This window comes from Xiphophorus hellerii, chromosome 20 (assembly GCF_003331165.1).
Source record: "Xiphophorus hellerii strain 12219 chromosome 20, Xiphophorus_hellerii-4.1, whole genome shotgun sequence".
NCBI lineage: Eukaryota > Metazoa > Chordata > Actinopteri > Cyprinodontiformes > Poeciliidae > Xiphophorus > Xiphophorus hellerii.
The window spans coordinates 10,613,620-10,639,716 of NC_045691.1; the positions used below are offsets into that span (position 1 = coordinate 10,613,620).

Here is a 26,097-nt window from a genome sequence, read left to right on the forward strand (position 1 = left end):
TAAAAGACATTTCAACAAAAGCAGAATTTAGAGTCAGACTTTAAACCTGAACATGACTAAAGAAGCGGCAGAGATCTGAACTGGTAAGATGTGTATGATTTTCCGACAAAAATGTTATTCAAATACCAAAAAAAATAGGAAACCTCACTGAGTATTCAGTTCTTCATAGAGAAATGTTTATGCATTGATATTTAATCAATTTTACCTCTGAAAAAAAATATATATTCACAGATGATCAACACATTGTGCATTGTATTAATCTTTACAGAAAATATTTTCTAGCTGAGCAAAAAGTTAGAACACCCTACCATTTCATGGCTGTTCTAAAGATCTCAGCTTTGACTCAGTCAGGGACTTTCCATTTGTTATTTCTCAGCTAACTTCTACATCAGCTTGAATTTTCTGACAGAATGTTTTTAAGTTTTCCTCAAGCACCCTTTGATGCAAAGTAGAATAGCATGATGGTGAGATCGCCAGATCCTGCCGTTCCCAAACCATGACATATCCACCTCTATGCCTCACAGTTTGTGTGACTGTCTTTTCCTGGCATTCTGTGTTTGGCTTATGTAAAACATGTAACTTGTTCTGGTGTCTGTATAAGTAGATTTTATACTAATTTCGCCAAAAAAGCATGATTCCAGAAGTCTTGACTTTGGATGTTTTTTTGTTTTTTTGCTTGTTTTTTTTCTGGCAAATTTTAAATTGGTCTTGTTTTCCTTAGAGGGCAAAAGTTTCCGTGTTGCAACACCTCCTATAAAAGTTAAACTTGTGCACTCCCTTTTTGACTTATAAAGAGTGTGTTTTCAACATTCAAAAAACCAACCAAACGTGGCAAGACACTGAACTTAGTACTAAACTACCAAGCAATTACACACATTAGAGTGGTGTAATAATTTTAACTCCAGCACCAGCAAAATTATCAAAAACTCAAAAATAATTCTGAATTCCTCCAAAATGCTACTATGCTGGCCATTAAACCATATCAGACAAGTCCCTGCCTCTACTAAAGAAGCCACATCAGTACCTTTGAATGAGGATCTGTCTCCTCCTCCTGATTGGAGCTTGAAGGAGAGGGTGTGGCTGATTTACTCCCAGGAGGCGAGGGGGAACCATGAGGCAGTGCACTCCGGCTGACCTGAGGGTTTAGCTGAGACAGTGCGCTCATGGGGTTGGGCAGTATCGGAGGTGAGCTGTTTATCATGGGGTGGTTACGGGCAGGATCGTAATGAGCGCCGTCAGGGTGCTGGTGATGGTGTTGCTGTTGGTGGTGGTGCAAAGCCATCTCCTGCATCTGGGATGAGAGAAGAACACCAGCTTTACTATCTTCTCTGCTCAGAGCAATAAATGTTGCCAATTAGCCAAATGTGCAAATATTTTTAGGTGGAGATGACATTTTTGATGTGATATAGTCTGCATAATGTTTGGGAAAAAAAAAAAGAAACGCTCACGGGACTAATGTAGACTTGAACCCTTTAATATGTACTTGCACGTTCTAAAATTTAAAAACTTTTCCTTAAGGTTTCCTTATTTTGGGGGGCAAAATAATCTAGCACTGTCCAAGGGTCTGAAATGTTATTTTCTATGGGTCGTTGAATGAAACGGAATGCACTAATGAGTCACATAGTATCAAAGTAACTATTATCCTCTATAAAACAATTATCTAGTTTCAAGAAACACACAGAACAAATTCTTATTGAAACAGCATCACACACACCCATTAATGCTGAAGCTTCCTGCTAGACCAAAAAAACTAACTTATTTTTGATTTCTCACTCGACTTGTTGGTTTCTGTGCCTGTTTTCTATTATTTCGGTTCCTCACATTGCTTTATCTTACTGTTTTTGTGGCATCTACATTTGATCTTCAAAAGTTTGGTGTTTTGCATCAACATATCAAAGCGGTCAACCAAGGGTCTAAATCTAATTTGATATTAGGTCCAGTTAACACAGGAATGTTGTTAATTTGAGTTGTATGACATTCAATGAAAGATGTCAGAACTCTTTTTATAAGTAGTCAGGTAGTGTCAGCTTAGAAAGTCAAGCCAAAAGCCATGAGAAAATCCATTCCAAACCGTACAATTATACAGGTTGAAACTCACTTCAGGTAGACCTGTGGTGAGGCAGAATCACTGCTGAACTAGCTCTTTGTAAAGAAAACATTGGCCATCCTGCTAGTGGTGATGGTGGTGGAAAAGAAGACTTCCTTGCACTTAATATCGCAGCAATTTGTTAATGATTTGCAGCTGAAGCCTATCACCGCCATCTTGCTTGGAATGAGCTTCTTTACGTTCCTTTAAGTTTTATTCTGATTCCTCCTCTTTTTGAATCAGTTAATGATTATGTTTTAGAACATGTCAGAAGATTGTATTGAAAGAATCTTTTTTTTTTGTAGCGTTAAAGGGATCAAGAACTGAGCAGTTAGCATCTTTAGCTTGTTGACTGACATAATAACAGCCAAATCCCATCACTGAAAATATTTCTCAACAGTAAACAGAAATATTTCAGTGCTACTATAAGTTTTTGTTTCACCAAACTTAGCTTCTCTGGCAATAGTGCTTTCTTGGCAGTAGTTCTGTTTCAACTACTATAAACACTGGCTCTGTTCTACTGGTTCTATGTCAGTATTAACTTGAAACCAGTCCAGGAAAGAAACACATTTTTAAATATCCCAGGATATACAGTATGCCACAGGATATATGCCACAATAGATGTTCAGAGAGGTGCGCGATTTACAGGGTGGGCTCATGGAGACTAATACACACTTTAAATGTGAGTTGTTTTTGCTTTTGATTTGTAAAATTTATGACAATAAAACATTTAAACATCTACCTTCAATAATCATAAAAAGCAGACCTGCAGAAATATCACAATAACAATGCATGCCATTTCCCAATCCCAATGGACTGCTTAGATGAAATATTTGGTAGGGCATATTTTAAGTGCCATGAACGCTAATTCGTCCAGCAAGTAATATTCTAACCTGCTGGGTAGACTTCACTTGCCCTCAATCCTCACACTAGATATAAATACATTGTTATCTGGCCAAGATATTAAAGCTCAAAAGGACGGCTGGGACATTGTGATGAAGAAAAAATAATAAAAGCTTCAACATTTATTTTTTCTCAGTCGTAATTGATAATCAAGATCAGGATCAGCATATGCAGTAACAATATTATTAATAATAGATAGATATTATGATTTACATATGTATATATATTAACCATCTGCATGCACTGCAATCCTCTACCAAGAGTCAAAAACATTTTCTTTGTGATGTAATGATGCTGCTCCAAGCTACGTCTCTGGATGTGGAAAGTAAAAGCCATTCTGTAATAGGATCAGTAAAGAACAGGCTTTAGTACCAGCTTTGGTTAAATAACGTAACAACTTGGGTGGAAACACCTGACATTTTAGTAAAAGTTAAATGATGCTGAAACTACAAAAATTGGAAGTAAATAGAAGCATATATTAAAATATAGGTTTTCCAGTCTTTTAATGTCTAGTTTAAGCTATTCAGTTTCTTTTCTCACCACAATGAGTCACTCAGTGAATTGTATCCTAAGCGAATTGTGAATGTTATTCTATTTGACGACATATCCCTTAAAATGAAATGTAGTTTTTGAAGCCATTCTCTTTTACTTTCATTCCTGCTTATTTCCGATGACCTCTTGAGGGAATAAATGCAGCAGTTCTCAGACTTAATTGGTTATGAAGAAGGACTTCAGTTCCTGCAGCTGAAAACGAATTCTTGAGAAGCCAGAGCTTTCAGCACCTGGTGAAGCAATCACTGAGCCAATGATATTGATCAACAACCCTATCAGCCCCCTGTAGGTACATTATGCTCACCGTGTGCAGTGAAGTAAGAAAAAATTACTTAGTGCCATGTCAAACAACACCTTTTTCGCAATAACTCGAATCACAAATAGAAGCAAAAGTGGTGCTCACAGCTGGAGAGAGAGCCCTGCATGAAGAACACCCTGCAATAATTACAGAGTCAGGTTCTCGCAAAGTTCTGGTCTTAGCTATCTTTAATCTCCAATAATAACCAGATCAAAAGCTCTTCTTCAAGATTCATGCGGACATAACATGAGCACCGTGCAAAGGATGCTTTTAATGCAGGCATAAATGGGAATGTTTGGCAATTTACAGATCAGAAAGTGATGAGCTTGCATTTGTTAGATCTTTTAAACATTTATGAGTTAAATAATACATAACACATTAGTGCAGTGCTAAAAAGATCAAATTGAAAGGGCCTGAGCATATGAGGTCTTGATAAACACGAGCTGACGTTCAGAGATGAAGGCTTGGTTCTCTAATCATAATTGGTCCCAGAAGATTGCTAGAATAAAAATGGACTACAAAGTAATGTTGTGCACTTCTCTGGCCTGCTTTGAAAACTCATAATATTCACACTACATTAGATTCTGCATTTGCCTCAGCAGCTGCTCACAAAAGCCAGCCCTGAACAAAGACATTCCTTTTGCATTTCAAATAACCAAGCTGTAACCTCCCCCATCCACGGAAATCTCAGACTTCCAATCTAATCTAAAACATCATTACTACACTACTGAAAATGTGAGAAAATAGTGGTGGCAAAATAAGTTGTTCTAAAAACCAAGGAGAACGAAAGAAATGGATGGAAAAGAAGGAACACAATCTATTAATTTTTTATTTCCATGGACTTGGAAGGATTCTCCCTACCCAAGAAGTACTGAAAAAAAACAAACAAACAAACAAAAGAAAAAACAATTAATCAAACAAGAATGGCCTATCATTGCTGTGGCAGATGCATTTCCATAGCAACAGCCTCCTAGCAAAATTGTCACCCTTCAATCTGAGTCAGACCGTGTTTAATATAAACAAGAAAGAGACATGCAAAGCAGTTCAGGAAAAGGAGAGCAATGCTTTATGTTGAAAAAATTAGTATCTGGATACAAATATAAAAAACAACAATAAAAGATATATGGCACAATAAACAAAAATCTGTTATTTTTCTCTTGTGGATGCAATATCAGAAATTATTTTAACTAAATAAGAGACTTCATCTTTTACATTAAGTATAACTTTTCATTGATTTTATGTGTGTGGCTTCAGTTGTTGTGGTAAATTTGCATGTTTTGATTCCTATTTCATGAAGTCATTGCAATCTAAAAAATAAGTAAATAAGTTATTTCAACACAACTGCATAGCTATTTAAAAATATCGTAGTGTCAAAAACCAACTTTAAGTCATATTACTGAATTCTTGCCTCTTGCTCAAAGTACTGTCACCATAATAATTTACTTCTTATAATAATTCCAGTGTTACTTTTGCAGCTGAGTGCTTTAATTGGTGCTTTCACCTGTATGAGGAAGAAAAAGCAAGAGGTTATCACACAGTGGCAACAAACCTGGGCTAAATAAAACTGGCTGCAGACGGCTGTGCAAATATTATGAAAGAATCTGATAAAGGTTGCCGGTTGCCATAGGTACTGTATGCTAATTCCTAATGGTGTCTTTCAAATTGCAAGGTAAAAGTGCACAAAGAACAACTGTATTTAATTCGTCTTTGCTCTTTTTATTAACTGCTGGTAACATTACATCGAAAACAGGAGGGTAGCTGTGACTTCTAAATTGCAGCATTTTTAGCAAACAAAAAAATGATACTTATTTGACTAGGCAACATCCAAAATGCTGGATTCTTATCACTAGAAGTGAAGACAAGCAGACAAAGTTGTTATAAGGTTTTAAGGTAACTCAAGGTTTGGAGAAACTTAATTTTATTAATATACCAGAGTTTGGTATTTTCTCCTGTTATAGAGCTGATGGTGCTAGCAGTCAGCCAGCTGTGTATGTTAGCAAATAAAGACAAGCAATGAATTTATTCCAAATAATAGGGTATATTTTATGCTATTGCAAACATGTGACATTCACAAAATCCCAGTTTACATCCATCTTAGTGTACATGAGGCAGACTGATAAGTCATAATTGATGAGACAAACATCAGGAAGCCTGAAATAACGTAACTCTAGGTAAAAGAAGAAGAGGGTGTATATAAAAGTATATAAAGGTATATAAAATATCAGTAAGAAAATATCAGTATATAAAAGGGTGATTTGGAAACAATATCAACTTTCTAGTGGTCTGGTGGGAAAGTGTACAAGTTTATTACCGGAAAATATGATCTTGGATGCTGTGGATTTAATTATTTTCAGTTTGAGCTGTTTTAAATATTTAAAACCAGATAAGACAAGCTGGTGTTTATACTTACGTTTATTTCTTTCTTTTCTTTTTGTTTACATTTTTCTGTAAAGATAGATATTACCTCTTTTAAAATTGTCTGGTGCCTCCATGGTGTTTTAACTGACACTTAAAATTTTTCTACTTAGTACATGAGACAGGAATAGATTTTGAACCCTAGATGATCTGATCATTTAGTGGCCACTGCATTTTTTTGTTTTTTTAACAATAGGATTATGATATATTTGCTCTTAGAACAATTTATTGTAACATGTGTATTTTCATTTAATATTATTTATCAGAATCAATAAGAATGTGATATTTTCTTCTGGCCAATATCAGACACAATAATAAAAATAAAACCTAAAGTAGAGAAAAGTATGCGACAGACTGGCAACCTGTCCAGGGTGTACCCCGCTTCTATTGCTCTCAATAGCAATAGCAATAGTGCTATTGATGTCATGTTTATATATATATATTTATATATATATATATATATATATACACAGTATATATATAGATATATCTCTCTCTCTATATACAGTACAGACCAAAAGTTTGGACACAACTGTGTGTCCAAACGTTTGGTCTGTACTGTATATATATATATATATATATATACTGTATATATAGATACTGTATATATCTATATATATATCTATATCTATATAGATACTGTATCTATCTATCTATCTATCTATCTATCTATCTATCTATCTATATATATATATATATATAGATATATATACTGTATATATCTATCTATATCTATAGATATCTATCTATCTATCTATCTATATATATATATATATATATATATATATATATATATATATAGATAGATATATATCTATAGATATATATATATATGCCTTTCCAAAGTCAGAAATGGGACAATTGGGTTTTACTTTTGGTGACAGGCAGCCAGGAAAAGCCAAAGTGTGATGTAAAGCCAGGAAACTCGGTGTGAGCTTGTTCCTCTGCCTTCGTTACGCCTGTCATGTCTGTATTCACATCTTGTACATCATAGTCAAATGGGAGTCAAATAACAAAGGCTTTCCAATTATGTGTAGCACAATATGTGAGAGATGGAATATCACAAAGGCATTGTTCCCCCTCTGCTCCTGCTGACCCTACCTTCGAAATAGTTTCATGGCCACTCCAATTGAATGCACCATTTGATTTAGCTAAAGGGATTTGACCACCAGCACTGAGATGTAAGAAGAAAGGAAGAAAGTCCTATACACAGCTATAAGAAAGAAGGAGAATTATGCTCCACAGTTGAGCACAGCAACTGAACTCTGGGATTTACCTACTAATGTTATTATCCATTTACCATCACTTTGACAATGCAGATAAGAGTATGCAAATTTATTTCACTGGCATAATCACAAAACTAGTCCATTGTGCTATTGATTCTGTAAATCTTAATACAATAGATATAAAAAAAAAATGATTGAGTGCTTTAAAGATATGAAGAGAATTTACCATCGAATCTTAAGTTATAAATAAAAATATAAAAATGATGAAGCATTTTGTCCTCAGATGTTCTTTGATATTTGTCTAATTTGGTTTTCAAAGAGAAATCACCTGCTGACTCTTTTAATCAGCAGTATCAGAAATTTCCTCGTCCCGTCCTGCCCTGTTTGAATAAGCTGCACAGTGATCGATGCCTCTGTGACTCCAAAGACTTCCTCTCCTACTCACTGCTTGACTGGAGCCATCTTGTTTGGAGTGATGGCTCACTCACACAGGTTCACGGCTGCTATTGTAAAATCAGCCAGCGTTTAATTGAAACAAATGACTATAATAATAGAACATTATCCCTGCAGGCACCCGGCCATGACAGCTTTAATTAGAGGCGCGTTCGAGACTGATCCTTCAAAAGCACAGCCGGTGCGCAACAAGGTGGTAAACACGCCTTTAGGTTGGGAACAGACCCGGCTCCTTGCAGCCCTCAAAGCTACTTCTCATTTACCCCGAGGGCAAAGCACTAACAACTCTGTTCCTCAAAGAGCCTTCAAGCCTCCCACCTCTCCTTCCTCCTTCTCGCTTCCTTTCTGTGTCTCTTTCTCTCTCCTATCATGCGTGTCTTTGGTTTATCAAGCTTATGGATGCCCTGGAGGGTCATTTACACAAGCTGAGGAGAATTAATAAGAGAGTGGATTCATGAATCATACGCTGCTTATGTATGAAAGCTAAGGCAAAGCGCTGTGTCGGCCTTCTTGTGACATCAGACAGATGCTAAGTAAGGAGATATGATGAACAGTGGATGTCTGATGTTTCAAACAGAAAAATATAAGTGTATAAGTGATGTTGTTTTAAGCAAAGCACTGAATTTTTTTTTATTGTACACTATTTATTTGAACAGAGCTCTCTTTGTGTTGTCAAAACAAATTACTTTGATCATTTCAGTAACAATTTTATATAATATTCCAAGCCACATTTATAAGCCACATGTTTCTCTACTTTCTCTGCTCAGCTGAGATTACAAAATTATTCTAGATGGAAAACAGCAACAACTTAAATGTAAGCTACTCTAAAAGATAATAATTTGTAGAAATCACAAATTATTTGTAATTTGTAAAAATCACAAATGTACAAATTTTACTTTTAAAGGTTAGGACTACACAAAACAAAATTATTCAGATATCAAAATCACAATAATAAGATTCCAAAGTCAGTAAGCAAAATGATCTCAGAACATGAAGATGTTCCGTTCTACTTTTGGTTTAATACGTCTTTTATAACAGAAAACAAGCTGTTTTTGTCCAGAGAAGAGTTGGATAACCCACATAAATCTAAAACCTGGAACATATACATAGTGTACTATACGTACACTAGCACTTGAGTACTGTTCAGTACAAGTATTGCTAATAAATGAGATAACTAACTGAGCTGTGGTCATATTGACAAAATAGAACACTCAAAAGCCATCAGTGTTTTTTATAACAATGTTTTATATTTCTTACAACAGTTATAGCAAATATGTGTTATTAGTGAGTATCTTTAAATATATTCAGGTATCTGTAGATCTTTTAAAATCCCTCTGTTTTATGTTTGGTGAACAACAGTAGAATTATTATCCCAACTGTGAGTCAACTTTATTAAATTTTGCCAATATTTTACTTGCACTGACTGAAGTACTTGGCCTTATTAAAAATGTCAAACATGCCGTGCTCTATATAAAATAAGGAAACTCCTATATTGCAAAACATAAACTTAAGAGCTATTTTATGAATTAGATTTATTTAATAATTTTCTTCCATATTATTTTAGCCATTCAGATTAAATGACTGTTATTGTTACTGTTCAGGATTTATTCTAAAACGGAAAAGTGATATATCTCACACAAAAATAAAATAAAATAATCTATTTCAAATAGATCAGATAGAAAATTTAACCAGTTTAAACACAGGATTGAGTCTAAAAACAAAATTACGGGCGACAGTGTTATAATAGCACAGGAGGAATAATTTGAAGAAAGAAGTTGCTGTTTTTTGTGAGAACTGTGAGCCCCTTAAACATTTTTCAGAGTGAATCTTTGGCAGTGAAAAAAGCAGAGGTTGATTTGCAGATAGTAATGTCATGATGTCCCCCTTGGCACCATCCTCCATGTTCCTCATTACCAATAATGTGAGATAGAACCTCCTTTACTTTTATCCCCCCAGCCCCCTCCAATCCCTCCCACTATCACCCCTAGTTTTCTTTCTTGTTCCTCAGTTCCACCCCCTCTCTTTTTCTCTCTTGTGGTCCCTTTTTCTCCCCCTTTCTTGCTCCCTCTCCGCCCGGGTGTGTCTCTGAGCTCACCTCACAAAGCACAGCGTCAGAGAATCAGAGCCTTGGCTGACATGACATGTAGGAGATGGTTGTGAGGAGCGGCGGGGACACACACTCATGACAGCAGAAGGCAAGGCTCCTCCACTGCCACTAATGAGACTCCTGACTGCCGTGTCAAACACACGGTGTGTGCGTGCGTGTGTGTGCTCAGGGCACCAGGAAAAATGCAGAAGTAATGAACACAAAACAACAAAGAGCACACATATTTATGAAAAAGCACACAGTATTCTATATGCCATGCAATTAAAGGTCATGTCAAAGTAATATGTGTATGTAAAAAACACACTCACTGAGAATTTCACACATCTGACAGGGGCCATCTTCACCTTATCATCAAGATTTGAACTATTGTAGCAGCAAAATGCCAAATAAATCAACCACTGACTACTGTGACCATTAAAAGTACCAACCTGTAAGACAGACTTGTTTAATAGGTTTTCCTTGATTTATTTTTTTCTCCATATCTATAACAGCAACAGGAAACACTAAGATCACTTTCTAAGGTCTCAGAATAATTGCTGGTAACACAAAAAGTAGGCATGAAGTCATAATGGAACTTTTCTCTTTAATCTTGTGAAAATTTTGGCATAGTTTCTCACGCTTAAGACATCTTTAAACTACATTCTGTGCTCTTCTGCGATAAAACAACTGTGGTCCCCAAATTCAGCTCGCACTCTAAGCAAATAAACCAAGTGTCTTTTTAATCACCCTGCCTCAAGCCACTCCTGTGCACGTTAACCAACCAGAGTGGCGGCGTTGTTTTGAAGTGGTAGCTGGTGGCACAGCAGGAGGTGAGGCGGGGAGGGAGAGGCGTCCCAGAGCGAGACGACACAGCTCTCCTCCACCACTGTGGCTGAACACTCCTGCCACCAGAGGCAGAATAACCTGATGGATGACTGAGATGGGGCACGGTGCAATATGGACACGATTTCATGCCATGATAAATCTCAGCGGGGGTGCGTGGCTAAGTGTAATATAAAATTCCTTATCTTTGTATCAGCTTCTCATAACACTGTCTATCTACTGTGACTGGAGCTGTGTTTTCTTTAGCTTCTGTTCTCTGCTTGAATACCACTGTTGATTACATCTACTGTGGATAAAGTCACAGAAAAAAAAAAAAATGATAGCTCATATTTTACTCTTCTGCTTCAGAAATATGATTACAAAGTGCCACTTGGGAGATGCTACTCTTCGTATTTTGATCACGGTGAAAAGCGAGATTATAATAAAAGATTTTATTTGCAAAAAAACTGGTTCTCTTAAAAACGCCTCCAGAGTGAATGAAATGAAATAACATCACTTTTTTTATTTTTTAATTAACAGGCAGAAATTAAGTCACCTTATCCTTTGATAATATTAATGTTAATTGACCTTATCAAGGTGGAGAAAATAGACAAGTTGTCATTCAAGCATGCAATAAAAAATCCCTTTAAAATGGTGAAATTGGAAAGTAACCTCTACTTCTTTTAAAATATTTCTTAATATACAACTACAGTTTCATATCACATTGCCAGAGAAATAAGGCACTTTCTCCCAGGAGATGAGAAAAGAATTGAATTTTTCCTTATCGGTCATCTATTTTTCTGCAGAATGCTATTACTTGCTGCCTGCCGTTGCCAAGCAACAGGAAATATTAATAGGACCTTTTATTAGCTCGGCTTTACCCGTGGAGTACTAAAATGAGAAAGTGGAAAACATGAATGTGTTACATAAATCTTTGAACCTTTCAGGATTTGCACAAGTCTCTGTTTGTCCAGTGATTTATAGCGCTGATGGTTCATTTATGGGAGAGGGAGGTGTGAAATACCAAAATGGAACATTAACCTGAGGGACAATTTGAAAATAAACAATCACATAAAAAGTGGAGGGGGAAAAAAGGAAGGAAACCAGTTTAAAGAGAAACCATCCTCTCTCCTGGCTGATGATTTCAAGAGGCCATCAAACAAGCAAAAGGGATTTTTGTTCCACTAGAAGCATTGATCATTCAAAATCATCTACGCCCGAATAAACATTGGAATAAGTAATACAAGTCCCATTCTATCACTGGGCTTGTTGAACTGTGGTGAAAAGCGACAGACGTTCCATCAAGTTTTTTTTTTTTTTCAGACCCTTTAATCCCTTTTAAAAATGCCTGAAAATGAAGGTCTTTCAGAGGAGAAATAGGTTTTCTTCATCTGAATGGGGGGTACAGTGTAAGCTCCAAAGAGCAGAAAGTCTTAAAAGACTATTTTAAAGTTCATATTGGCAAGAACTGTAAACACATTTAACGGCAGGACTTTCAAAATGTCATATTTTATACAAAGTTAGAATTACAGAGATTTTCTTCTTCCTTGAAAGCATCGTTACTAAAGCATCTCCTTTTGTTCCAGGTTTACACAGAAAACCAGCAGGTGTACAGTCGGAGATAATACGCTAGCTAGGAGCATCCGTCGGCGAGCGAACACATTAAAACACACCTCTACTCTCTTATCATTTATTCATCCCAGCTTGTCTGTGACAAGTTCAGTTGACATTGCAGCTCATATTTCATTCACACAGGCTTGGGGAGCGAGCACCTGCCAGGAGCACTTAATACCTTGTGAGGAAAAACAAAAGCATGAGACAAAAACACAGGCTTCAGTCCAAGTTAACATGACAGTCGGGGTGGGATTACTACTTGATAATTAACCTCAGTAGCTGAGGATAGGGAGCTTGTTTGGAAATTATTACTCTAAAATGTTGTAACAAAAGAAATTAGGAGAATGGATTTGAATATGAATGCAGCCAGCAGCTCTTTAGCAATACACTGACCAATATTCTGCTAAATTTACATTTTATATTCAAGAAAAACTTGAGATGATGATGAGATAATACATTTGATGGAGCTAGGGTTGTTCATGCATATAGCTCTTTCTCCTCTTACTCTGCTATTATGCATAACATTACCTTCCTGATTATACATTCATCATCTGTTACATATTCAAAACATCACACTCAAGCCAGTCTGATGATGGCTCCTTCTGAATGAAGCACAAAAAACTTCATCAAAGATAATTTATTCCAGCTGCTAGCATTTTAAAACACCATATAGGCCTTTTCAGCTTAAATATATTTTAGGCACACAGGTGTGAGGCTCACATAGAACAAAGTTTTTCAGCCAATGAATAAACAGTTTTGCTTTCTGCAAGTTCAGGTGTATTTGAAAGTGACTACAATGTGGCCACTTTGCTCGTGAGTCCAAAAAATTATTCACCGGTAGCAACAGAGATGTGTATCTGTTCTGGGGCTGCATTGATAAGATCAATGCAACCTGAGCAAGGCTATTAAATTTCTAATGTGTTTTGGAACTTGTAGAAGCTATGACAGTCAGGGCATTAATGGAGAGAAGCAGGGAAAGGCTTTGCCAAGTGCAGTGGAGCATCAGAGAAAAAGGGCTCTCTCAAAGATATCAAGTTAGTCCAGGAGCAATTTCAGTCCACAACACAATAACTAGCAGAAATGACAATGAGCATTGAAAATGTACTCCTTACACAATTAGGAAAGTGGTTAATTATGTCTTTCATGTTGTGACTAGAGAAAAAAAAAAACACTTTCAATTAACTTCCTCTATGAATGAGTGGATTAAACCAAGAAAATCTATTTTTCCTAAGAACACTACAAGCACTAGAGGAACAGTTTAGCAGACATTGTGTCGAATATTTGTATAGATCTGACTAACTAATGGTTTCGTGCACTAACTAAAAGATAACAATAGCCAACTTGTTCTTATAAAGAAGTGACCAACAAAACCAACATTTTGAAGAAACTTAATGCATTAATTTGAAGTATAAACAAATTAATAAATAAATAAGCTTAATTTTATGTTGATGCAGATATTGCTGCTGATATAAACTATTTTCAGGTTTTCCCTTTTTTAATATTTTAATAAATTGTGTCTGAGTAACTGTTGGACATCAGTGATTGACAGCAACTATTTGAAAAAACAGTACCATAAACCATCTTCTTTTTCTCTTCTTGACTCTACTGAATTGGATTTAATGTTGCATTGAACTCTGGGGTCAAGTGTCACAAGTTCTTTGCAGTTGTTGCAGTTTTACATTTTTGTACTTTTGCATGTTTTCATGCATGCATTTTCTGCAGGTACTCCAGTTTTATTACACAATTGAAAACATACATGACAGGTTAATTGGCAACTTTCAGCCCTAAGGTTATTAGCCTTGTTAGTTTCTAAGATGAAGTGTGACTGATAACTGAGTCACTCTGCAAAGCTGAGTCGGATCAAGCAAATACAGAACACAGATGGATGAAATAAAATTAATTTATAGTTATATGATAATAAGGCTTAGACAAGAATTATGATTAAAGATAATTTGGGTGACAGGACCATTTATGCACTATAATGCATTTTTAGGTTGGATCGTTAGCTCTGACCCGTCAAGGCCTCTACAGTGGTAGGCTAATCAAAACAATAAAAAAACCTGCAAATGCAGCATGCTAATTCAGTGATGTGTCTACAATATTAAGAGTGGGTCGAAAATCTATAATTAGATAAATTCTACTTTGATTTTAGCTATAAAACAAGTCTGTAATGCTTAGTTTATGCCACTTGGTAAAAAATTGCCTAGCTATAGAAGCCCATCACACTGCATTCAGTTCTTAAATTAGCAGTAACTCCTTCTTCTGAGCAAGTACAGTATGTGATGACTTTAGAAATTAATAACCAACTCTGAGGAACTGCCTGATTCAACATTACATGCAGTGAGAATTCAACATCACAAGCCTATCTTTGCTGATGGTAATATATAACATAACATTTTCTTAGGAAACCATGGCAATTAAAATTGTACTTTGTCCAACTCTACAAAATTTAACTGAGTTTGGTGCCGGCCTGATTTATTTAACATATAGTGCTCTTGTTTGATGATTGTGTTTTGCAAATTTAACTGAACTGATGCCAACACATCTGAAACAGACCAACATAAAACCATATTTCAGTTAAACATCCCCATTAGCCCTTCAGCAGACATAATCTTGTCTGGGATTCTGTCTGCTATTGTCTAATGACTTTGCTTCCGGAGGCAACAGATGATTGGTTGGTGCTTCAGTGCAGTCTGCCACTATCTAGATAGTGAATCACAAATAAGTGGACAAAAGCATCAGTGTGGGTGAATTTGAAGAATCCAACAGAGTGATCTGAAAGACAGATAACAACCTGTTGTTTTTAAGTTCTTCTTTGGGAAGCTATTTGTCTCCACACAGATTATTTACCTCTATATCAGAGAAGGCTCAAATATGGTTAGTTAATAGTACCTCACTTTCAGCTTACTAAACTTAAGAGGACTAACATATTCAATCAAACCACACAATAAAATTAAAAAGAAAGTATGGAGAAAAAGACTAAAAATGTCTTAAGAAAAAGTATTTTGCTCCCCAGTAAATGACTACTCAAGGTGTAGCTTTAGTTGTGCTAGGTTTTCTTTTAACTGTTTTCAAGGTCTTTTTTATTTAAGGAGTGGTTTTCACAGAGCTAAAAAAAAGTCCCTAAAATAATGTTATAAAATGAATCATCCATCCATCCATCAATTCATCCTTGACAAGCTTAGAAATGTTTCAGAATCATCTTGCAGCTCTAAAATTCCTGTTTTACTTCTGTCAATATGGTTTATCTTTGCCATGTTTTTGTAAATGCATCGAAACTAATGGGAACAAATTGTGTCTTTGTATCAGTCTGCCAGTAACAAAGCACCCAAAAAATAACCAATCAAGCAAAGCCACTTATCAATTCTTACCAAAAGCCCTGTGATTATGATCAACCACTGCAAAATGCTACTTTGTCTGAATCCTTGGGTTTATACAATCAGGCTATTTATTAAATGTTTATATTGTTGCACTTGTATTGGAGTACTTTCAAATATCTGCATACTACAATCCAAATGGAGCCACATTTAGAAAAAAAAACAGCAGCTTTCAGCTTTTCGTTGAGATCGAATAACCTCATTTCACTCAACTGAATTATCTCTAAAATATCTAATAATGAAATCCAGGAGGTACAGAAAATTGGAGCTATATGCTCATTTTGAATAAGAGTTACCTTTTTTATTCTTCTTTACAATTTGTACTTGCTTTTCTAGCCACAATCTCAACCACCCCCACCCAATCCCACCGTGTCACCCCCAACCTCTCCTCTCCTCATCTAACTCTATTGCACTCTTTTCATTGCCCAGCTCACGTATTGAATCTGCTTGATGAAAACAGATCTCACTGCAGCACCACAATAGAATGGCTGATGCAGGAAAGATGAACCCTAATGGATTTTTTTTTCAATGTGCTCAAGATTGAATATAAGGCCTGACCTCCAGATGTAGTGGATCCATTTCAACGGCAGAGATATTGTTTATAGTGAAGACAAAGAAATGTATAAATAAACATACTTGGACACTCGCATAAAAGTACAATGTCAACACAAGAAGCAGATATTTTGCATGGTGTACTTTTATGCAACCTAAACAGGCAAAAAAAATTTAAATTAACCAACACTATTTATCCGCCCATGTCAAGTGAGGAATTCATAATGATACCATCTCATGTTTGAACTGCAGAGTTTGCTTAATTACTCTGTTCAACAGAGTGTGACAAGGTGAGGCACCAATTTAATAGACACTCGGTTCTCAGCACAAATGAAACTCCGCTACGGTTTGGTAGTTTTTGCCAGACAGAGTATTTGATTTAGAGAGAGTTTGCTTTATATGCTCCTTTTTTCAGGGTGAAGTTGAAGCAGGGCACTAAAAGGATCGCTATGCCTCTTTTAGAGAAAGTTGAAATGAAAAGATTTTTTTTAAGTTTACTTTATGAATGCATAAAAATGTTTTCTGAAGTCAGTTTGCAAGTAGGATACGTCCCAAATTTCAGACGACAAACTGAACGGTGCTCTGTGAGATGTACTCTGAAGCTTTTTGAGGATGTTTTTTTTTCCACCAACCTTGGTTCACAAATCTCTGAGCAATTTGCAAACCAGCTCCATCTATACTGTGATTAAATTACATACAGGATCTCTGTCAAATAATTTAGGGCTGAAACGATTCCTCAGGTGATTCGAGTACCTCGATTTTTAAAATTCCTCAGGGAAAATTTATCTGCCTCAAAGCTTCATTAAATTATATTTTATTATTTAGCGCACCATGTTCCAGCCGGGTTATTACTTGCGTTGCACAGTGCTCTCACTTCCGCCTAAGTTGTTGATGAAAGCTAAGTGTTAGCAGCATAAGGTCCAATTTTCAAGTTCGGCCTGGGAGGATTTTAATGATCGGTGATGTCCAGGTCTTTGTCGTTTTTCGGGGGACCAATAAGCATCCTTAAAATGACTGGCGCGATGCCTGGAGTACGGTAGTCTTTTCTCCTCCCGAAGCTGCTGCCTGGTGGCGGTTCAGAGCGAACAGCAGGGAAGAGCGTTGAAGGTGTATTTAAACAGGTGAGCAGAAAGACTGTACACTGCGGGCGGCCGCACATTAGGTAATTAACCTAAGCGTAGTTTTACGGACGAACCGGAAATTTTATTTAATATCATCCCAGTCTCAACAAATGGGTGGCGAAGCGCATCATGGCGGCACGTAGTTAGTAGACGTTTCTGTGTGTGACAAACAAAGGTGTCAAATCCCGTCGCTAACATGAACACAAAAGCTATAAATGACACGTCAAGGTGAGAGTTCATCTATTAAATTGACTGAAGATGAATGCATAAACAAAAAGCTGGAGTGTAGACATTTTTTAGTATTTGTGAGCCTGCCTCTTTATTATTAAATTGAATATAATTTCAGATTTTTGTAAACCTTTCTTCAGGTGAACTTAGAAAGGGCCAAATATACTGTTTTCTTTCATCTTAACAATTACCGTATGTGCTGCTTTGCTTTAGTCTCGCACTTGCAAATCTAAAAATGTACACTGTTTAGAAGAGGAAGGTGGCAGTTTCAGAACCTAATTTAAACTGGGCAAAGCATTCAGTCTTGTCTCCAAAATAATCTTTATATGATCCAGGGTTATCAAAACAGTACTCACAAGAAATAACCCTTGCAATTGGAGATTATTTGTTCAAATTTCTGTTCGATATGTTGTGCTCGCTGCACATTTGGAATCTCATGCATTTTTATCGTGCAGCCGTCTGTATTCAGCGCCATGAAAACCGAAGCGTGGTTCTTTCTAGCACAAACAAACACACACTGATGGTGGAGTGAAAGACTGGCCAATCAAGCAACGTCTCCTCAGTAAAGGTCATGACCAAAATGTGAAATGAATATAAAGATAGATGACAAGTGAAGCTAATACATCAGGGGGATATTCCTGCAATATATATAATGCATAAGATGTTTGCATTTGAAATCTTTATCAAGATCTATTTCAACTGCTGTTTACCCCTCTCCCCTCTGTTTGTGATGAACATGATACATCACACTTGACCTTGATATGCATCTGTGTATGTCTACAGTATACTGTATAAAACAGATACTCTTATCTGCTTCATAAACTTACAAAACACTCTGGGAATCTCTGATAATTGTAATGATAAAAACCAATGAGAAACAGCTATTATCCAAAATGCTTAGAGGAATTTATAAAAATTACAAAAAAGGCACAGCTGGCAGAAACTATTTCTGTGCCAGTTTATGATATTTCTGTCATTATCCAGTAAATTACAAAGGCATGCATTCCTTTACCTTAAGACTCCACATAAGAGGAATATTTTTTTTTATGTTAACATGGTTTACCATGTAATTTGTTTGGGATCTCAGTGCTGCAATCAATAAAAAAACATCAATGCCTTCTGCTTCCAAATGGATGTATTCAGATATGACACTGTCAAACTTAAGAGGAACAATTTTTAGTCAAACTCTTACATATTTGCTGCACAGTGACAAACAAAAGAATAATTTGAATAACTTGAACTTCAAATTCACCTTCAAACTCAACCATAAATCACATATTTAATGCTGCATCTACAACATAGGAATAAAGACAGCAGCATGTGCCTTTACATTTCATACTTAAACCTTCTACAGATTGTTGTACTGCTCTGATAGAAACCTGCTTCTTGCAGCAGTTCCCACAAAAGCAATTACGGTTTTGAGATGCTAATTTGCAGACGAGCATTTTTTTGTGTGTGTGTTTGGAGCTGAGGGAGTAATCAGCATGTATTCATGTTTGAAGGCTTGACAGATTGACCGATGCATGCCGTCGAGGCAGATATGATGCTGATGGATTTACCCACAATCCTTTTCTCCATGCATTACAGCTGACAAGGCAGCCCCTGAACAATCATCTGTTCCCTCCACTTGGCCTACGTCTACTTGTCTTGAAAATTACATTAACGTTTTTGGAACATGATCTGTTTCACTATAGAAATCATTCATCAACATCAATATCATTCAAACATTAATCATTACAAAACTTCACATGTTTTTGTTTGCTTTTAAATGTTGAAGGTGCTGGTGTTCTGTGAACTTCAGATTACAAAGAATAAAGTAAATGTACTTTAAATTTACTTTATTCTAAAGTAAATTTGCTTTTTACAAATAAAAGTTAATGAAGTTAAAAATTAGAGGGTTTTTTAAAAATTATTAAATAGGCTCAAACATCTGTAGGTAATACTCTTATCCAGCTTTGCACTGGATCCTACCAAAGCCCACTATTGGATGCAAAATCAAGGCAGTTTTACTCACCGAGGGCATTTGACTGGAGACAAGGTGGCTGTCCTGTGCCAACATGTTCGACATCATGAGCGTTGGCAGCTCAGTGTACGAGTATGGGTTGATGAGCCCATTGTGTGGCAGCGAATGACAGAGGTAGCCCGTAGAGTCATGCTCCATCAGGTGAAGAAGAGGTGGCTCGGGGTGGTTGGGTGGAGTGATTGGTGGGATCTCATAGTCTTCGTCCCCAGTCCCGTTTCCACTTGAGCTGCCACCTCCCCCGCCTCCTCCCCCGCCGCTGCCTGTCTGGCCTGTGTAGCTCTGATAGGATGGATAAACATAGCAAGAAATAGAAGGAGAAAACAATCATGTGATCAAGTAGAGTCATATGAAACTTAAGAGAAGATTTCAAATTTTCTAAAGCAAGAGATGGTCATCTGAGATATTTGATGGCTATCCCTATAACAGAAACATATGCCACATGGTAAAAAGTGGAAAATAAGTTATTAACCAAATGTGGTGTTGTAGTTGTTTCAAAGAGAGAAAAGACAACAAATATATATCCTTAAGACATATATCGTGATACATCAAGTATCGTAATACTGAATTATTTTAATTTACAAATTTAAGTTAGTGTTTTGTTTCCTGAAAAAAAATAAATAAAATAAAACAAATCTTTTCAACCAAACATCAAACATCTAATTTTAGATGCAAACATGGAGCGCCTGACCTTGGTGATAAAGAAAACCAATGCATGTGTTAGCTGCTGCTCAAACACTATAAGTCCAATCAGATCGGAGTCCTGCACAGAGCAGGAAGAAAAGAAAAATAGCAGGGAAATTCAACAGGGAATGAAAAGCAATTTTGTCTGAGACGATCCAACTTGACTCCCATTGTAATGACTGAGTCAAATTAATCATCACAAATAATATTCTGGTGTCAGCCATTCAAGGGGTTTTTAATAGAATTTTTATGATTCATGTCTAGCGGTATACATCAAACAGTCAGTTCTGCAACATTTCTGAAATCAATTCAATATCATCTTTGTGTAGGCTGTCATCCTCGGCAGCAGAGTGGTCATTTATCTCTCAAACAGATACTTTTGGAAAATAAGGACCATGAAGAGATAGGAAAAGGAGAGAGGATACAGGGTACATTTTTTCTTGTTTCACTCAATATTGTTTCAGAATGAATGGGGGAAAAACATATTTTTTGGCAAGTAGCATAAAAAATTTTAAAACTACAAAGAGGCTTCCTGGTTAGAATAAGGAAAGGGTAAAGTATAAACACATTCATGCATACCAGAAATGCAAACGGAACTGAGTCCTAATTTATCCTGTTTTGTTCTCTGTCTTTTTTGCATTTTGCATTCTGATATTCATTCCGTGTACAGTACCAAGACAAAGTATTTTTTTTCTCAGTTGGCAGTATGTCACACTTTCAGATCATCTGAGTAAATGCAAGTTCAGTTTTCAAATGAAAATTCTATATTTTTAAATGGAAAAATCTCCCTAAACTCACCCATCCCTATTCTACAGATCTCAGTTTAGTGTTTGTGAAATTAAAGTCAGCTTCCCAGAGAGTGCTTTTAATCGCAGGCAATAAATAATTGAATTCCAGTTAAACAAATATGCAAAGAATTTTGTTTTTACCCAAATGTTTCATAACACACACAAATAAAAAACATCAAGAATTTATTGTTCTTCCCTTAATCTGATTTACTTGGTCCTAAAATAGACTGAAACCAAGCTTCTATAAATTTACTGAACTGTCCTTTAAAGACAGATGTGTCTGTAAACCTTTGGGAATGCTGTTATTGTGTGGCCTAATGGACAAGAAAACAAACATTTCCTGAGATTCAATTCCCCTCATAATTGTTGGAAGGAAACTAAATTGTCTGCTGTAAACACTGTTTACAGCAGACACACACTGTCGTGTGTGTCCCCCTTTTAGCCATCGTTTACTCATATGTTCGCTGTGTGAGAGCACCAGGTAATCTAAAGGAAAATCATGTTGAGTCATCACAAAGCATGTTCATCAAACTGTTGTTTTTCCCTCATCCTTTATCAATAAATGGCAGAGGTCTGGAACGATATTTTCGGTGGGTCTCTTGTCTGCTGCATTTCATTGTGCAAACAGGATGAGGAGTGTTGATGTGTCATGTGTTACATCGCTGTGACGGTTCATCTAGTGCCCTTGATGATAAAATGTAAATACCAAGGACATTCCCAGTTGGATTGTGGCAAGATAAATTATTCATTATGCCACTGTTCAGAATAAAATTGCAAGCACAAAACTACATGTACAGCTTGGTTTGTGTATACTTTAGTCTTCTTTAAAAGTCAAATCCACACAAAGGCAATTCAAATAGTGTGTCACATGGCATGTTTTTGGAAACAAATGTTTTTCTTTCTTTTGATATTCCTCAGAGTTTAATTATAAAGCAAACACTTTGTCTAAAAGCGTCACTACACAGATTTTAATCCAACACAGAAACATCTTTTATTAACCTCATCTGCTCCTTGCAAGACACTATAGGGAACATTGTTTCCAACGCACAGTATGCTGTCTGCACAGCGAGAGAAACACAATCTGCAACGATTTAATTAAGACACAGATCTCTCGACTGTAAGTGTTGCATACCAGCACACCTTTCATTTCGAGAGAAACAGATGAATAGACAGTTGGTCTGGGACTGAGAGAGGAAAAAAACATTGATTGGGGAGCTTTCCAGCTTGTCTTTTACTTGGCACAGATCTCCAACTCCCTCTGTAACACTGCCTGAGTACTCAAGGCCTTCTGGAGATGATATTGACTGTGGCTAATGGCTCATTATCTCTATATTCTTCTTATTATTAGATTATTGTTGTGGTGCCTGTAGAAATCAGGATTTAGGACATCATCCAGTTCATATTAAATTGTATATCCATTACAGAAATGTTCCACTGTCAAATATAATTAATTTGCACAATAAAAAGATGAATGCCTTTTTATGGAAGTAAGAAACATAATCTTGGTCTGCTGTTGTTGCATTGTGAACTGTAAATATGAGGCAATAAACCAGTCTGACGGAAGACAAAATGATCAGTTATTTAAATCTCTTTTTTTCACTTTTGGGGGATTTTGATAGTAAAAAAATAACTTGCCAATATAGTACAGTAAAGCAGATTGCAATGAGTGACCTAGGTTTTTACCTTTGCAAAAGTAGTTAATGACTAGAGTCGTTGCTAGCCATTAGGGTGCACTAACCACAAATGCTTAGGGCACCCAGAACTTCTTCAAATTAAGTGGCATATTATTTTACATTAATGGAATTTAACACTGCTCAAAGTAAATCATTTTTGAAGCAGAACAGATATGACAGGATGAACGAAAGATAATTTCTCATGTTGCTTTTGTACTTCTCATTTTTCATGTTTTTCATTTTATCAGCAGAGTTCATTTTCTGAGCCCTCCTTCCATATGTTTGCTGTGTTGTCTATGTGGCTCATGGCACAAAACTATGACCTGTATCTAAAACCTGTAAAAAAAAAAAGGAGTTTCATTCATTAATGGCACTCTTCTTTATACTCTTTCATAAAGGCCAGATTAGTGGAATTCAGACAATTAGCTCTCCTGTTAATATGTCATCCCATCTGAACACGACTCCTCTACAGTAGAGATACCATGGGCTCCTCTAATACTCTTCTCATTTAGGCTGTCGATTTAGGTGGACACCAATGTTTTGGTAGACTTGCAATTGTGGCAGACTCTTCAAATTATTTTGTGAAGGATTGAGAAGTGATTTGTTGAGATGTCCAAAGCTGCTTTATCACCTAATCCTGCCGTAAAATTTTCCACAACATTAGATGTGGCCTATCTGGAGATTTTATGTTCTGTAGACTTCACAATATGGTTTATTCACTAATGTTCCCTAAAAACCTTTATTGGGGTATACTGCAACTGTATATATATTGAAAACAGATGACACAAAGGTGAACTCTATTCAGTAATGAATAGACTCGGAATAGCTGCACAGACATTTATTTAGGGATATCAGAGTAACTACACCCCTTTTTTCATATTTATATTTTTTAAACATCTTTGAAAACAATGCATTACTTTGTATTGCACTAAAATGTCAAAACTTGGTTCAATGTAGACAAGGTTTAAGGGTATGAATCCTTCTGTAACACAATGTATTTTAACTCAAGATTGGAACACTGAATGTTTTTATATAGTGGAAAATGAGTCAGCAAAAGAGTTTAAGAGCTCCATATTCACACCTGGTTCTTATTTTCTACAGAGAAAAAGAGCTTAGAGTTGTCCCAGGGGTAGAAAAGACAACTAGAAGGAATATGATGACAGATCTGTCTTACAACTAATGTGCACTTATCTGCCTATTGGAGTGCTTTGTCACACTGGTGATTTATGCCAGAAATCTCTCCCTCACAACACCACCATTTCCATCACCTTCGACACCCTTCGTTCCAACACTTTTCCATTTCCACTATGCAGCCCTCTGCACTCAGAGTAAAGACCTGTTATCTCATCTTCCCATGTGATTGTAAAGAAAACTGTTGATTTATGTTTGGAATGATTTATAAAAGCTTTCATCATTTTTATTCATTTCATTCATTCTTCTCAAGCAAGACTAAAGTTTACATTGGTGAATTATCCTGTTTACAACAGATCTTGTTTGCAAGACAAATAGTTGTTGTCTGACGACAAAGATCTTCAAATTTAAACAGCATGAGCTCTTTGCGTTTTGTTTTTGTTACTCCTTTTCTTCATCATCTCTCTCCTTATCTATCCATCTCTTCTGTCCATCATCTCAGGCTTAATTAAAGCCATAGCTCTTCCTCTACTACAATACCAAGTTAGAGGGTATCAACACACCATAGAGCCCAACAAATGGGAGGGGGAGAATGCCGAGGATCCAGTTGCAGCCATCCTACACCTCAATTTTTTCCTCTTTTCTCAGCTGGCCTAACACTGGCCAGTTTTTTCCCCTTTAAATCCAAACCAGTTTTGGTCCATGCACAGCATCTAGCCTGACCCCGATTACCCAACTGTCACCATACCTTCCTGTCAACAAATCTCACTCTCAAATAGCCAAATTGTATTACTTATCTGTCACTATTTTGCGGTATGAAAAAAGAGCACTGGTGAAAGGGATGTCCTGTGAAAATGTGCATTGGGAGAGAGAAAGGTGAAACAGAAAGGGAGATAGGTTGGTGGCATGTACTCATTCAAGAACATAAAGCCCAGCGGGAGTGAAAATATGGAGGGAATGGAGTGTGTAATTGCTGTCAAAAGCTGAAAATGGCCTCATTCACCCCCAGATACTCAGCTGATTACTAACTAATAATCATTAACTAAAACCAGCCTTTATAATTGCATGTACCTCCCTACCCCACCTTTCCTTTCATGTTTCCTTTCCTCGTTCTCCCCTGTGTATCCTATTCCCAGTACTCGTCTCACTTGTCAGTCGGGGTCAAGAGGTCATCTCCATCTGATCGTGTGTCAGAACAGATTACAATCAGAGCTTTTGTGCGATGTCATATTTCATTATGCATTTGACTCATCTCCCAGGTCCAAGGGTCAGTGTGATTTGATTGGATGACAGAAATGATATAATTTGTGTTTAACCCTAGGCTGTACGAGGTTCTGAGTGGTGTACTAATGCATTTTGCAAAGACGGGGCAGGCCCTCTCCACGAGCGACTAATTTGAAGTGGCACACCGCAGAGTTGAAGGAGAGCCAGAGCTGTTGCACAACATGCCGAGGTTATAAGGGAGGCTTTATCAAATAATAAACACAACCTCCCTCTTACTCCCTGCTTCACGCATGCTTTCTCTCTAAGTCTGCAAGTTGATGCAAATGACTAAATATTAGCTGCCTTCACTGACAAAACTCTTCCTTTTATTCCTGTTTTTTTTCTTTTTTCTCCACTTGGGTATATTGAAAATATGTCATAGGCTCTCTTTGCTCTTTTTGTCTTTTCGTTTGCCTCTCCTCCTCCCCCTCTTGCCAGTCGCACTTAATTCTGTCAGCTGCAACAACTGCACTCCTATCACGTTTTTAGAGCCAGATTAGGCTCTCCACCAAACTGATGTAAAAGTTTGTATGGACATTTAATGAGGCAGCGTGTCAACAGACAAGATTTCAGATTGTCGTGGTTGCGAGGACATGCAGATGCAGTGATATCAGTGACAATCATGATCTCCTCCAATGTGGTTGGGGGAGAAAGGTAAAAACATGGGTGCTCAGGTTTCCCAATAGTGATCCAGAGTCAGAGTGATGCCAATGCTGATACTGCTGAGTATGGTGGAGGAGGAGGAGGAGGAGGAGGAGGGGGTGAGCAGAGAGAGAGAGAGGAGAAGAGGGAGCAGAAAATAAGG

The 26,097-nt window shown here is 36.7% G+C and overlaps 1 protein-coding gene across 1 annotated transcript in view; it reads right to left on the reverse strand.

The window, feature by feature from the left end:
* Positions 1–26,097, reverse strand: part of LOC116710900 (TOX high mobility group box family member 2-like) — a 106,358-nt gene that overhangs the window by 13,941 nt on the left and 66,320 nt on the right. The window contains 2 exon segments of the mRNA XM_032550194.1: positions 1,025–1,291; positions 19,748–20,035. Of these exon segments, the coding sequence (XP_032406085.1) occupies positions 1,025–1,291; positions 19,748–20,035 (555 nt within the window).